The sequence below is a fragment of the Myxocyprinus asiaticus genome, chromosome 32 (assembly GCF_019703515.2).
Source record: "Myxocyprinus asiaticus isolate MX2 ecotype Aquarium Trade chromosome 32, UBuf_Myxa_2, whole genome shotgun sequence".
NCBI lineage: Eukaryota > Metazoa > Chordata > Actinopteri > Cypriniformes > Catostomidae > Myxocyprinus > Myxocyprinus asiaticus.
In genome coordinates, this window is record NC_059375.1 from 28,041,978 (window position 1) to 28,058,000 (window position 16,023).

At 37.1% G+C, this 16,023-nt stretch overlaps 1 protein-coding gene across 1 annotated transcript in view; it reads left to right on the forward strand.

Annotated features, from left to right (window-relative positions):
- Positions 1 to 16,023, forward strand: part of LOC127423073 (voltage-dependent T-type calcium channel subunit alpha-1G-like) — a 258,610-nt gene that overhangs the window by 164,795 nt on the left and 77,792 nt on the right. The window contains exon 19 of the mRNA XM_051667102.1: positions 15,420 to 15,488. Within this exon, the coding sequence (XP_051523062.1) occupies positions 15,420 to 15,488 (69 nt within the window). The remainder of the gene's footprint in view (positions 1 to 15,419; positions 15,489 to 16,023) is intronic.

Below are 16,023 nucleotides of genomic sequence, written 5' to 3' on the forward strand. Positions count from 1 at the left end.
CAACAATTTTTATTCAAATTTTGCCGGGGTCCAAAGGAAATGATTAAAAGAATTGGGAAACACTCATGTGACATCTCATATTAATTTTTCAAATGTCATGGTTTGATTTTCTTGATGAGGTTCCATGTTCTTGCTTATTCTGTAGTCTCAAGGGTATTTAGCAGTGTTTGTTTTCTGTATGGGACAAGTGGATATCAGAGTACTGATTGCTGATTCAATTATCTACAAGTTTACACAATGTTAGAAGAGAAAGATATTTAGGTAATCTCTCCCAAGGATTTCACATAATGGTCAAAAAGCACCAGCTTAAACTCAAAGACTAAAAATGTGAAGCAATACTCTAAATTTCATACATACGTAACAGACAAAACCACATCCATGAACACCAAGGGGTCAGGGTTTGGCTGGTTAGTTTTGACAGTCCCTGTCAGTAGCCCCTACTGGTAGATAACGTAACTACACCATTACATGGGCAAAAAGCATATTTCTTCATTGATGGCCATTGAAAAGTAGCTACGTATTCGGACCTTTTTTACATATAAGTAACATATAAATTGCAAATATTTCATAAGAATATTTAATGAGACATGATAGTAAATGTTTTACTGGTGAATGCTCAGCTCATGCACCGACAGAATAGTCGACTCGTTAATGAAGAGGTTGGGACTGTGCACGTTCTTGTGGTGCCATCAGCCAATCAGCATGACAGGACTTTGTTTTCTTGTTCACATTATTGGATCAGGTGATTCCTCAAAGATTTGTCACCTATGTTGGTTGATTATTACTGTATCTCACTGGCTATGCTGTTAGAGTCTGAGGAAAAAAGTGGATTGTTAGTTGATTTTGAAGAGAGATGGTTTTGCTGTTCTTGTAGGACATTAATAATAATAATAATAAAGATTCAATTTGTTATTCAGGCTATTTTACAAACCCACAGGAATCTAGGGAGCTTGGCTTAAATACTTTGCTAAAACTCATTATCCATTTTGTAAGTTTACAACTGTCAGCACTACTTGTTCCCTCAGGACACCTAAGACAAAAGAAATTAATCTCTTATGTTTCCCTTTTACTTATCAAGACGTTGTAAAACAGAAGTCATGATAAAAAGAATACTTGAAACTTTAAAATTGCTACACTGGTGCCAGTTGGTATATGTATATTCATAATGAGTACATAGTAGTATGTGTACTAACAATACCTGAGCAATTGTCTTTAGGGAAAAGTGCTATTATATTGGATTTATTTTTTAGTCTGTCTATAAATGCTTGACAAACAGAAGTTCTCAAATTTCTTTGACAAGACAAAAGGGATGTCCATATTTTTTTATTTTTTTTTTTTCAGATTTCTGTCATTTCAAAACATGCATATCGTCATAAAATATGAGAATGTTCACTTACTCTTGTTCCAAAGGAGCTACACATATGTATTTTCTTAGGCACTTATTGAGCCTAAATAGATGTACAACTTACAGAAGTGCAGTAGTACACCCAAATGTTAATATCCATATCATACTGTACATGTGTTGTACTTGCTATAGTTTACTTCCATGTTGCTACTTCATCAAATAGCAGTGTCAACTGTAAATCAAGTCATTCGCTGAAAAAACAGCACCACCTTGAGTAACAGATTACATGTATAATATGTACAGCAGTGTTTCCCAACCACTGTGCCGCAGCACACTAGTGTGCTGTGAAAGATTGTCAGGTGTGCCGTGGAAAATTATAAAATTCCACAAAATAAATAAATGCATGAAAAAAATAAATAAATATATTATAATTTCAGGGAACCAAACTCCTCACCTTTCGGAGAAATTTGCCATTTTTAAACCATAATCATCACTTTTGTGATTGTGAAGAGCAATATTAATGTGCAAAAGTGACTGATATGTATACGCGTTAAGGGTCCTTCACATGACTCGCGTCAGCGCTGCAGAATACATTGAAGTCTATGAAGTGACGCCACTTTACACCAAATTGTTTTTCACACACACATTTTTGCTTCACCAATAATGTCTTTGAGAGTACAAAGCAACAATAAATATTTAAAAACTGTCCAAATTTGTGAAGAGACGTTGAATGTCTCATAATTTCTTTTCATTAAATATTACCTTATCATTTACGAATATCAGAGACCCCAGTTATTGAACTAATTTAAATTCACTAAGAAAACGTTTAGACCTAAACATAAACGAGTCCTTTTATTACTTTCTGCTATCAAAGCAACTGCAAGCTTTTTTTCTCTCTTCCAAATACATGTTTTCAATGTTTATTGTGCGCACCTCCCGCTTTTTTACGCGGCAAACTCGTAAAATCGCCCCTCTGTGACGCTTTCTGCAACTCTTGTTACGTGGAGGGCAATGCGGCGCTTGACGCTGGCAATGCACAGAGCGTTGACGCCTCGACTCAACTCGTGTGAAATGCGCTTTACAATGACGAAAGAACATTATTGAAACTCAAAATTATTATTATATGTCTATTATTGTGGTCTTTTCTGATAAAAGTCACGCTCAGCAGTTTAAATAGGCTACTGTAGGAAAATGATACTGTAGATCTGCTTTGTGTTTATAATTCTTATACTGACGTTATTGAAACTCACTATTATTAGACTATTATTGTTGTATTTTTGGATGAAACATAATGCTCAGACTGAAGGAAGACTATAGATCTGTGTTGTTCTTTTAATGCTAAAACACTATAAAGTCTCTTAGTAGATTTCGGTTATGAATGACTCAAAATGATTCACTGACTCACTCATAGCACATAAGACGCTCATTTTTCGCCACCTAGTGACATTTCCAGAAGGGGTCACTGAACTAATCAGTTAATAAAATTTAACAAATTTGTGAAACAGAAGCAAGCCTCACCAAAATATTATTTATTTTGCCGCTAATTCTGCACAATTGTAAACTTGAATAAACTTGAATCACTAAAATAGCTGGAATTGGTGCTTTTAGCTTATTCTTTAAAAAAAATATCCCCAGAAAAAATGTTCGTGGACCAGTGATTGTCTTACCTTTTTCGCCCCTCATGAGTTTGCATCCCTGTAATTTGTTGTGGCATTGCAAGAACAAATCTACAAATTAGAAAAGATGCAAATTTGTTGTTTTTTCATTACCCATTTAGTGCTCTTGCAAACCGGTGACCTCACACAGCGTAGCCTACATATGTGATTTTTTTATTTATTTATTTATTTATTTTTTTTTGCATAGCTGAATTTCAAACATTACAAGTAAACATGCTACTAAGATGGACAGAATACATGGACAAGTTCTTGAAAAGGAAAAATATTGACAATGGTTAGCCTATGTGGGATAGTGGTGTACTGTAAAATTTTCGTGGCAGAAAAAGTTGGGAAACACTAAATGCAGATGGGAGACTGATAATTCACCACCAATACCAAAATAGTAGTAATTTGTATGAATATGGCACTCATTTGTCTTGTAATAAACAAAGAAATAGAAATCCTGTGATAGTAAACTTGAATAGATATAATATAGTCATAAGCATGATTTACAGAAGTGAAAATATATATTGTGACATTATTATGTATCTCAGGCCACTAAAGACCCTACTGAAATGTACTATATAAATAAACTTGCCAATACACTTTTTGGTAATTAAACAATTAGAAAAACATATTTTTTGTCTGCAATTTTGGCATTTTTTTTTTATTTTTATTGATTCACAAGAGATAGGTTGAGGAATACTCAAGAAGTTGGGGCATAACTCCAAAAAATGGATGAGGTAAAGAAGGTGGAATGAGGTCTCGGTCACTAAAATTCAGAGGTATGCATTTTAGGGTTAATCATAAATGCATTATTTATCTAATTTCACATTTATTTCCACAGTTACTCTAGAGTTCATTCATGTAGGAAGCACAGGATTTCTATATGGCCCACTTATGCCTTTATTAGCATTATGTTATCAGATTGTACTAGGAAACTTGAGATGAAAATTGTGCTTTATGCATCAGTCCCATTGTATGTGGAGCATATAGGGTAGGGAAGACCTTCAGGCAGAAGGTAGCGGCGCCAGTGAAACAATTTCAGAGGCTCCTGGGGCATATGGCATCCTCGGTGGCAGTTCTCCCCCTCGGGTTGATACATATGAGACTGCTTGTGAGCCTCATTGCACAGACTCTGTGCAAAGTCAGGGAGGATGAGAAGCAAGTCCTGTTCGTTGCGCCGTACTGGCTCAACCGGACTTGGTTCTCAGATCTGATGCTCCTGACAGTAGCACCTCCCTGGCACATTCCCCTGAGGCAGGACCCTCTCTCTCAGGGGTAAGGCACGCTCCAGCACCCATGGCCGGACCTCTGGAATCTCCATGACTGGCCAGTGGACAGGATGCGGAAGACCTAGCAGGCAAGTCAAGACACCCCCTGTAGCCTCCTTGGGTAAGTGCCTCCACCCCCCTTAACGGGACTAGTGAGATGCCTTACCTAACTCGCTGGAAGGTCACGACGTGGTTGAGTGCTCGGTGAGAGGCACGCAGCAGCTTGCCCGTGTCCACTCTTCCATACCTCGTGGCACGGTGCAGCGTTTCCTATAGGAACCCCTAGTGTCACTACATCGACACAACGTTGAGTGAGTGACAGACAGGAAACGTCTTGGTTACTGATGTAACCTCTGTTCCCTGATGGAGGGAACGAGATGTTGTGTCCCTCCTGCCGTGGCGCTGAACCGGCTGCTGACATGGCCGGGACTCTCAATCGGCTCCTCAGCATAAATCTGAATGAGTGATGCAGGCCATCTCCTTTTATACCCGTATGTCTGGGGCAGAGAGTGGCATGCAAATTCCACTTGCCAATTTTCATTGGCCTTTTCTATTTTAAGCAAAGGTGATTGGGGCTCTCAAGATCGAACCCCTAGTGTCACTACATCGACACAACGTATCGTTCCCTCCATCAGGGAACAGAGGTTACATCAGTAACCAAGATGTTCTCAGTGATGTCATACAATGGCAGTTGATGGTGAACACCTCTTCAAGCTTCAAAAGGACACAAAGTATAATTCAGAAGTATATTATTCCATGAGACTTCTGCTTGTTATGAAAGCATACGATAAGGTTTGGTGTTAAACAAATCGAAATCTAATGTATTATTTAGTAAAAATGTTTACTGACCATACTGTCTACACAAGCTTTAGAGCTCTTTGCAGGGGAGCAGCAGTAGTTACGCAGCATGAGTGAGATGGGGCGTTCAAGCAAAAACTTGTTTTGTTTCGCTTCTACAGGACCAACAGCAATATTAACAACTGAAAAAACAACATAGATGCACACAAACCAGAGAACAGAACTTACAAACATGTCTGAAGAGTTTGTAGTGGAAGAATAGATGCATTTCAATGTCCAGCCTTATTTGTTTGAACCGGAGTCCTCAATCAAAAAGTATGGAGGCTGAAGGCAGCAACCAGTACAGTCTCTCCCTATGAGCATATTACACAGTCTGCACAGGGCACCAACTCCCTAGGGGGGCACCATCTTACCCTAGGAGGGCAACAGAAACTCCACTAGATGCCCTTACTTGCACGTTAAACCTTAATCAAGGACCCGAAAGCAGTCGCGGAACACAGACAAATGCCTAGCGCTCGCACCACGCATTACATTTTGGATCTGTGCCAGTTCATAGCGGCGGGGTTACCGTGCGCGACGCCAAATATAGATAACAAATGATCGACAGAATCTCCTGTTGCTCGTCGCAGCTGTTCAGGACAAAAAACTCTGATTAACATAGAAAAGATAACTTTTATTGCATGTTGTTTGGCATCTGAGTAGGACACGGTGTGACTGTAGCTACCTTCAGCCCCATCTCTTGGTTTGATGGAGGACTACTGGTTCAAACAATTAAGGCTGGACATTGAAATGAATCTATTCCACTACAAACTCTTCAGGCATATTTGTAAGTTCTCTTCTCTGGTTTGTGTGCAGCTATGTTGTGTTTTCTGTTGTTATTACACTGTGTAACAGTTTTTCCTGGGTAGTAAGTATTATTTCCTAATTGCTTATGCCTCAAAAGTATAGAAAATGGCTATTATTCCCCACAAACTTTGCTTTTGTGACCAGGACAGTGATATTTCGAAATGTACCTATTTCCAATGAGAAAATGGGCAAATGGTGTCTTTTCGTTCACATAAATTCAGAAAAAAACAAGATATGTATCCAAATTAACATGTATTTATACTAAAGTAATATTCAAAGCTGTGCTGGTCCATAATGGTAACAAGTACCCGTCTCTTCCCCTGGCTCACTCGGTGCACCTCAAAGAGGATTACAACAGCATCAAGACCTTGCTGGACACCTTGAAGTATGATGAGTACGGCTGGTCATAGGAGACTTCAAAATGGTGGCATTCCTGATGGGTCTCCAAGGCGGTTTTACCAAGTTTCCCTGCTATCTTTGCCTTTGGGACAGCAGGGGTACCAAGGCACACTACCACAGGCAGGACTGGCCACAGCGGACCGAGTCCTCTGTGGGGATGAACAACATCAAGTGGGAGCCACTGGTGGACCCCGGAAGGTGCTGATGCCACCACTGCACATCAAATTGGGCCTTATGAAACAATTTGTCAGAGCTCTAGATAAGGAGTCGGTAGCCTTCAAGTACCTTCAAGATTTCTTCCCTAAGCTGTCTGAGGCAAAGTTCAAAGCCTGTGTCTTTGTCGGACCACAGATAAAGAAGGATTTTGGATTTATATGTTGTTTTTTTCTGACTTTATGTGAACGAAAAGACACAAATTCGCCGTTTTCTCATTGGAAATAGGTAATTTTCAAAATATCACTGTCCTGGTCACAAATGCAAAGTTTGTGGGGAGTAATTGCCATTTTCGATACTTTTGAGGCATAAGCAATTAGGAAATAACACTTACTACTCAGGAACAAAAATTGTGTTGTATAGTGTTATCGTTGGTGGTCCTGTTGAAACAAAACAAAATGAGTTTTCATTTGAACACCCCATCTCATGCCTGCTGCGTAACTACTGTTACTCTTGTGCAAAGAGCTCTGAAGCTCGCATTCAAACTCATGAACGCACACAGGAGATCAACGGTCAGTGAACCAAACCTTATTGTATGCTTCCATAACAAACATGAGTCTCATGGAATAATTTATTAGACTTCTGAATTATACTTTTGTGTCCTTTTGAAGCTTGAAATGGTGGTCACCATAAAATGCCATTGTATGACATCACTGAGAATTATTATTTTTATTTTTTTTCACAATTTCACCCTTTGTGTAAAAAAAAAAACAAAGTCAGTCATATGGGGTTTTAACAATATAAGGGTGAGTAAACAATGACTGAATTTTCATTTTTGGGTGAACTATCACTTTAACTTTGGCACCCCTCACAAAATACACACACAAAAAAAAAACATTATAATAATAAAAAAAAAAAAAAAAAAAAAAAAATATATATATATATATATATATATATATATATATATATATATATATATATATATATATATATATATATAATAACTAACAATCAGAGAGTGAAAAGTAAAAAAAAAAAAAAGATTAAATTAAACGGACGAGCTAAATATATATGTATATAAAAACAATATATATATATATATATATATATATATATATATATATATATATATATATATATAAAGTACATTAAAACATTTAAACTATATAGGTATTTATTATTTTATTTATTTATTTTTTATTTTGCACCGTTATGACTGGTCTTGATGGAAAGAAAAGAATAAACAAAGCCCAGATTATAGAAGTATGTAATACATCACAGTATGTCATTATGCATTGATTTATGCTTTTCTTTATTTCCTCACAAAGTGGTACAGGACCTTAAAACCTGCTCACATGTACAAATTTTTTGAGACACATTATGTAGCATGAAGTGGTTGTTATCCATTCTGTTATTTACCGGCAGTTTAATCCATGTAATCTGGCTTCTACTATGTGCTTCTCTGATCCCTAAAGACATAATGTCAGCACTTCACAGAAGAGGAAAAACTTTTCTGCTCTTTAGGCATTCAAATTGGTTTGGGCTGATTCCAAGCATTTTTTTTTATTTTATTTTTTTATTTTTTTTATAATCCAATACTTAAAGGGATAGTTTACCCCCTCCAAAATATAAATTTTGTGTAATCATTTACTCACCCTTATGCCATTCCAAACCTGTATGACTTTCTTTGTCCATGTAACACAAAAGGAGAAATTTAGCAGAATGTTTGAGCTGCTTTTTTCCATACAATGAAAATCGATGGGGACTAGGAGCTGTCAAGATCCAAAAAGAACAAAATAGCTCTAGAAAATAATCATATAAGTGGTCCATACAATAAGATAAGATAGCTTTTTGTAAGAAATAAATTGAAATGTAAGTCGTAATTCACTGAAAATCTTTAAAGCCAATTCCACCATTAGGGATGTGCCCGAAGCCGAATACCTTATTCAGAGAGGCACAAATAATGACTTCAAAATGAATAATGGATTAATCCGAATAATACAAAAATATTTGTGTGACTGGTTATCCCAGAGGTACAAGAATAAAGAGACATTTTAAATAAATATATACACAATTACAACAAATTTATGAATCTGTGCAGTCAATATTTCTAAAGTGTAAACCTTATGAATGAAAATGCGCACGTTGTGGTTTCAAATCGGATGGGCGCAGTCTCGACTCCATACGTGGTCTCTGTTAATTGTGTACGTCTGGAGCTTGTCAAGTGTAACATTAACTAAGATATGACATCATATACACTTTCCACTTCTTGAAATGTCTATGTGAATGTATCACACGAGATTCCCATGCATTTATTTATAGCCTAAACCTGAGGGCAATTTTAAATTGCTGACCTGAAGTGATTTAATGTTGGAGCCCGTCTTTCCATCTCTTAAAGTTGACCACATTTATGTTCAAATCAGCAATCAAGGTAATTAACTGGTTAAGACTTTATTCCGAAAAAAGTTAAAAATGCTCCATAAAATTTTAAATGCTCCATAGAGTATTCATCTATTAGGAATATTTACTTATGTAAAATGAAGAAACTGAAAGATGCTCCATTTTTTTTTTTTTCATCTCCTTTAAATTGTGCTACCTCTGGTAAGGTGCTATATAAATGTAACATTATTATTATTATTATTATTATTATTATTATTTAACTAAATAATGGTGTCTTATCATAAAAATTCCTGATAGATTTACAGGAATTTATTTTAATGTTTGAATTTGTATTTATTATTCACTGCAAAATGTGTGCTTGACATTTCACATTTTGCTTGACAAAATGTGTTTTTTATAATTATTATTATTATTAATATGATTATTATTAGGCTATTATTATGAAAAAGGCCTATACAAGGCATATTTTATTAATAGAAACTATAAATGTAAAAATTGGGCATTTCATTTAGTTTTGACGCACTTCGGTGTAAGCCCGACCCACACCCGGTTCTATCCGAATACAGAGACAGATACAGATACAGATAATTTTGTCATATGAATAGATACAGATACAAATATAGATAATGTCTTCGCTGCACACCCCTATCCACCATTCACTTTCATTGTATAGAAAAGATCAACTTGGACATTCTGTTATAAATAACTCCTTTTGTATTTCACTGAGGAAAGAAAGCCATACAGGTTTTAAAAGACATTTCAAAAGAAATAATTTTTGTGTGAACTATTTCTTTATACAATGTTTTTGCAGTATTTGCTGTTAATGAGCTGTAAAACGTTTGGTGGAGAGTGTGTGCATTTTAATAGGAATCCTTTGGTTTTGTGCTTTTTGCCACAGTTTGATATAACATTCATGAGCAATTGCAAAATCCTTGGAGTAGGCAACGTCTGTTTGGTCCCACTGTCATTTCACAATTTAATTTTGTAACTTCGGCTGTTACAGGACGTTTTGGTGTTGAGCTTATGCAAACCAGGCCTCATCTCCATGACAGACTCAATCTAGAGTAACTGGTACCTCACTGAGCTCAGATGTATGTCATAAATATTTCATATGGAGAATTTTTTTTTTTTTTCATTTGGACATGAACAAATGCCATCAGACTCCCCACCTGAGTACCCCTGTGAAGACAATGCCTGAGCATGTATTTTCAGTCACTGTTAGCGATAAACATTAATCCCACTCCAAACTCTTCATTATAACTAACGTGACTGTGTCAAGCTGGTTGGGACACTTAAACAAACAAAGCAATATTTTAAAGTTATTTTAAAGGTGAAGTTCACACAAAAATTACAAGTCTCCTATAATTTACTCACCCTTAAGCTGTCTCAAATGAAGACAGCCCACTCTCGACCATAAGATACAGTATGGTTTCCCTGAGACCACCGGGCTGGTTGAAGCATAGTGGATAGAGACAGAATCAAAATTGTGTGTGCTGTCTCAGACATTCAGTAACTTTTAAAATAATGAGAGTGAAGGACAGGGGTCAGCTGACCTTTCTCTTTTGGAGAACAAACATTTAGCTTCTCGGAAAGCTCTTCCTCATTCATGAATTTTGACAAACACTCTTTCGGTTCACTCGACAATGAATGAAAACAAGCCTCAGAGCAGAATGGAATGGCAAAGACGTCACTTTGCTTTCAAAAACAACATAAACCACAGTGATGATGTCAGCACGAGGCTTTCTCAGAGAGAAAGATGGAGGTCTAGAACATGGTGCCATGACCCACTGAAACATGCATTAGAGGGGGGTCGTGGGACAGATGGCCCTTGGGCTTTGCTGCTCAGACAAAGAAGGAGAAGGACAAATAATCCAGAGAGACCATGTTCTCCACATTCCATTGTGTAAATCTCCGCTGCTTGTTTTTTTCCCACACCACTTGTTTAAAGTAGAAATCTGCTTCTCATCCCTTTGCATTTGGAGTACTTCACAAAATCTACAGCTAAGTTCATGACTGTCAAATCACCAAGTCTTCTTTGCAGGGTTGGCTGAATTCTTGCTACTGGTCTTGTTTCTACCTGTTTATTTAAAAACGGAGGGCTAATTTATGTAGGAATTCTCATTCTATTGCTGCCTGTCCATAAAGGAAGCAAGAACTGTGGTTTTGTGATTATCAGTGATGACATCAAGCATGTAACATATATAGGAGCTACAGTGATACAGTGATCGATGCTTTGCTCAAAGGAATCATGGTGGATACTGTATGAGTGTCCCTCCAGTTAACTGGGTCACCCCTAACTGAGATCAAACTAACAACCTTTGAGTAAGCATCCCAGATTGTTATCCATTAGCTATCCACTATCACAATTCATGCATACCTGATATAGACAGTGCTTGTAGTATAGACTACAGAGTGGATATCTTCAGTCATAATCTTTTTTCGTCACCTGTACTGTCAACTGTGTTTGTGTTTGTGTGTGTGTGTGTGTGCGTGTGTATATATGTTTCATTTTATTTATTTATTTGTTTAGTTTAGATTTTGTTTTTTTAGATACCAAGCACCGAAGATGTGTAGGCAGCTATTGTAATTACTTGTGTTCTTCTTCTTCTTCTTCTGCCATTGAAGTCTATAGCAGCCGATAGAACCTAGGAAAGTTATGAAATTTGGCACACTGATAGAGGACACTCTGAACTGTAACTGACCCACATTTGGGGTCTCTACCTTGTACCCTCTAGCGCCAACAATAGTTTAAAGTTACACTTATGTTTATGCTCAAAACTTTTTAACCATAAGACATATAATCAAAATATTTTTTTCGTTTGATTCCTTGGCTCATACCGAATGCATGCCATGGTTTCAATTTCCAATTTCCTGAATAGATTTCCCACCATATTGCATTTTCCGAAAAAACCTTGATGGCGAGCATCCCAAATGTGAGGACGTGAGGCTGTATCTTCGCAACGCTTTCGCGCAGGGGTCAGCAACCTATGGCACGCGTGCCAGTATTAGCACGCGGAGGGTTAATCACTGGTACTCCAGCAACGGCGAGAGAAGAGTATACTATTTTATTCATATGAAATTCTGCACCTGCATTCCAATCTACATCTTGATGTAATCCTTCCTGATGATCACGCAGTGTGTATTCATGAGCTGAATGGGAGGCTAAACAAAAAGTTAAAATGTGATGGGACTTCAGTATACCCAACAGACTCGTGCTGCGCATGCAAGCCATTCGTGCATCAGGAGCCAGCAGCGCTTCACTTTCGGTTAATCGCAAGAGTAAACGCCCCCGCTCCCTGCATTCCATGTTTCATTCTTTTCTTTTGCTTTCGGAACAACACGTCATGTAATAAGGAAAACACCTCTATTAATCCTTGAGATTTCCAACCCAGCATACAGGTACACCCTCCTTAAACCATAGTCACACTCAAAATTACATTAAAAGATTAAAAGAGAAAACATAAACCCACATCGTGGGGTAAAAAAAATCTGAGTTTATTCAAAATATAAATGAAACCTGAAAATAAAGTTTTAGGATTTTGGAGGTGCGATTCACCGAAAAGGGCTAAATAGTTGATCAGCTTGTGATACGCGAATGGCTTGCACACGCAGCACTTGTCTCGTCAGACACCCATTCAGCTGATGAAAACGCTGCGTGAACATGAGGAAGGATTACATCAAGATGTAGATTGGAATGCAGATCAGGTGCAAAAATCTTCATAAAATAAAAAAAAATAAAAAATAAAAAATAGCGTGCTCCTCTCTTGCTGTTGCTTGCGTGTTAGTGATTACCCCTCTGTGTGATTTTGAAAAATGTATGACATAATATAAGTAATATTTAAGATTCCACACAATTTCGTGATCAGTAATCAAATAACAAATTTGTGAAAGTAACTGTGTTAACTCATTTTTTTCAAAAGGGCAGATTTTCTTTCATTAAAGCACTTTCACAAGATGCTCTGTGAAAATTAACATGCAAGATTTTTCACATGCGGGTTTTGCCCAAATTTTTCACTCTAACTGTTATGCTGATATTATAATTTGTAATTATAATATACAATTATATATATATATATATATATATATATATATATATATATATATATATATATATATATATATATATATATGCTATTTTTGCTTATAACTTTTGAATATTTTGGCTTAAAGTCATGACACTGGTCTCTTTAGATTCCTTGGGGCATACAATGTCGAATGATACCCAATTTTCCTGTCAGCCATAATTGCCATCGTCTATTTTGAATTTGGTCTTAAATTGCTGTATATTACAAATGTTTTGTCATTATGACATTTGGTGTCATTTAGGGTCATGTCCTGAGGGTACCTATAAAGTTTGGGGTCAGCACCACCTGTTGGTCAAAAGTTATTACAAAATGTTTAAAATTGCTTATAACTTTAGAGTAATTTGTCTTATAATCCTGTGACTGCTCTCTTAAGATTCCTTGGGCCATGTTGAGTACAAGGATACCTAATTTGCCATTGTTGGCTATAGTTCCTGTCCGTTATTTTGAATTTCATTAAAAACCTACATTTTTTAACTCCTCCTAAACCGTAAGTCCGATTTGAACAAAATGTTGCGTGTATCATCTAGAGACACTCATGACATGTAGTTATGAATAGCTTTTCGGTAAACCAATTGTTCTTGTGTAACGAATCAATAAATTTCATGGCAACAAGCCAATAAGGATCTATGGCTATATTTCATCAATGCTGAACTGTATTGACATGAAACGTTGCATGCATTATTGTGACCGCACCCTGACAGCATCCCATAAATTTGATGACAGCTCCACCTTTGGTCAAAAGTTAAAATTAATTGAATTGTAATATTAGCAATTATTAACGTTTTTTTTTTTTTTTATGCTGATTTTCTTAAATCATAATCAGTGATGTCCAGTGGTACTTCCTTATATGCCATTGGTATGCTTGGCCCCATAATTGCTGCCTGCAGCTATATATTTTTATTTTTTTATTTATTTTTTTTATTTTTTATATTGACTTGTACTGCACTGGCTTTAAAGAGAGCATTACTCTAAGTTGTACTGATAAACGGGTAGCATACGGGGACCTAATACTCCACAACAGCAACAGCTTAGCGGGCACACTGCGGCCTTGATATCTCTGGCTCTGGTAGGGGTGAGTGAGGTTCCTGACACCAGCAATCTGTAGGATTTATCCATTTTAGCATGAGAGCATTAGGATGGAGAGGGTTGATGCTCTGGAAATGTAGCAGTGTTGACAGTGGCACTGTCTGTTATAGAGAGGAACACAGAATGCTGGCTCAGGTCAGAGCAGAGAGTTGGAAGGACAACACCTTCTGTGTGGGAAGTCCGCATGGCAGACAGAGGGAGAGAGGAGCATGCAGTCTGATTCAGAATGATGTTGTTTTGTAACTGTATTATGTTTATGTATTGACATATTTAAAACATTTTTTGAAACAAATTCATTTGGAAACAAAGTTACAATAAACCAGAGCAAATAAAAAGTAATATCTGTGTTGCCTCTACACATTCTCAGCCAATATGCCTTGTTTAATATATCATGAAGAATAAAATTTGCCTTGATCTTTTGAGATAAATGATTTGAATTTATTCTGTTACATTAAGTAACTCAAAAATGACTCCCATGTCCATTTATTGAATTTACTGAAACCATTTATTGAAACTAAGCTGAAAAAATAGCTCATTCTAAACTTCTGCAACTTCCTGATGTCAGACAGATGAATACATTTAAACATATCACCGCCAGCATGTACATGTCAACAACAGCTATTTCTCATCACAAATGGAAAACCAGTTACTCGCCTTTGGTGTTCCAAACCTGTATGACATTCTTTCTTCTGTGGAACACAATTGGAGATGTTTGGCAGAATGTTAACTTTAGTCCCCATTCACTTTCATTTGCTTTTTTTTTTCTCTCTGTGCAATGAAAGTGAAACGTGATAGAGGCTGTCATTTTGCCTAACATCTCCTTTTGTCTTCCACCAAAGAAAGTAAGTCACAATGGTTTGAAACAACGTGAGGAAATGATGAGTAAATGATGACAGATTTCATTTTTGGGTGAACTATCCCTTTAAAGGGGTGTTTACCTAGAAGTCTTAAAGGAAAAAAAAATTGTAGGGGTCATAGAGTGGGTGAAAAATAGGTCTGTTTTGCCGCAAATCATTTAGGCCTGGTTAAATAATGATTATTCAGATTTAATTTACTTATCTAGACCACAGAAACAGTGACTGTCAGTTACTGTCATGAAGCTGTTACTCATACATTTGTTACCTGCTGTGTTATCTAATAGTATTCACCGAGAGTGCTGAAATGTATCACGTGCTGTTTGCGCGCGTGTGTGTGATGCTGAGTTTCTGTGAGATGTTAATGTCCATGGAGTACTCGTTGCATGGGCAGTCTCTCAGTCCAATAGATGCCTTAACAGGAGGCACCACTAATGTGTTATGCCACACACACTAAGCTGAAACTTCTCTGATACTGCACTGACTCACCCATCACTTTCCTGCTTGTCTGGTTCTCTCCACAGGAGCGCATCTTCCTGACGCTGTCCAACTATATCTTTACCGCCATCTTTGTGACTGAAATGACAATAAAGGTAGGTGACAGGGCTGGCATTTGTCTCAGTGTGGCATCTTGGCTGACAGAGGGTAAACATAATAGTCTGTTGAAAACCATCACAGGCTTCTTCAATAGCCTGCCTGCAGCTCTTTTGCTTTAAGACAGTGCCTCCCTTTGACAATTACATCAGTCTGCTTCATGTCAGCTGAATTAAACATTTGAACAAATGCAGCCTCATATAGTTGCTAAAGACAAAACGGGATCCACAATCCACTGACATGAAAGGTCTTTAGGCAAATACTGCTCTCCATTTTGCACTCTTCACCACACCAGTTAACTAAGTAGGGAGGATTGTCTGCCAGATATTCAGATGTCTTTTGTTGAAATGGAAGGCATGCTGCAGCCTCTCTGGAGAAGACAGAAAAGTTCATAGGTGTCAGTCACAGAGGTCTAGGGTTTCTATTCTGGGGCCGCTGCTTAATGCCAGGTCACGCCCATCCACCAGATTTCAAATGAAAATCATGGTGGAGAATATTCTAACTCACTGGAGGTTAATTAATGGTTACTGACAA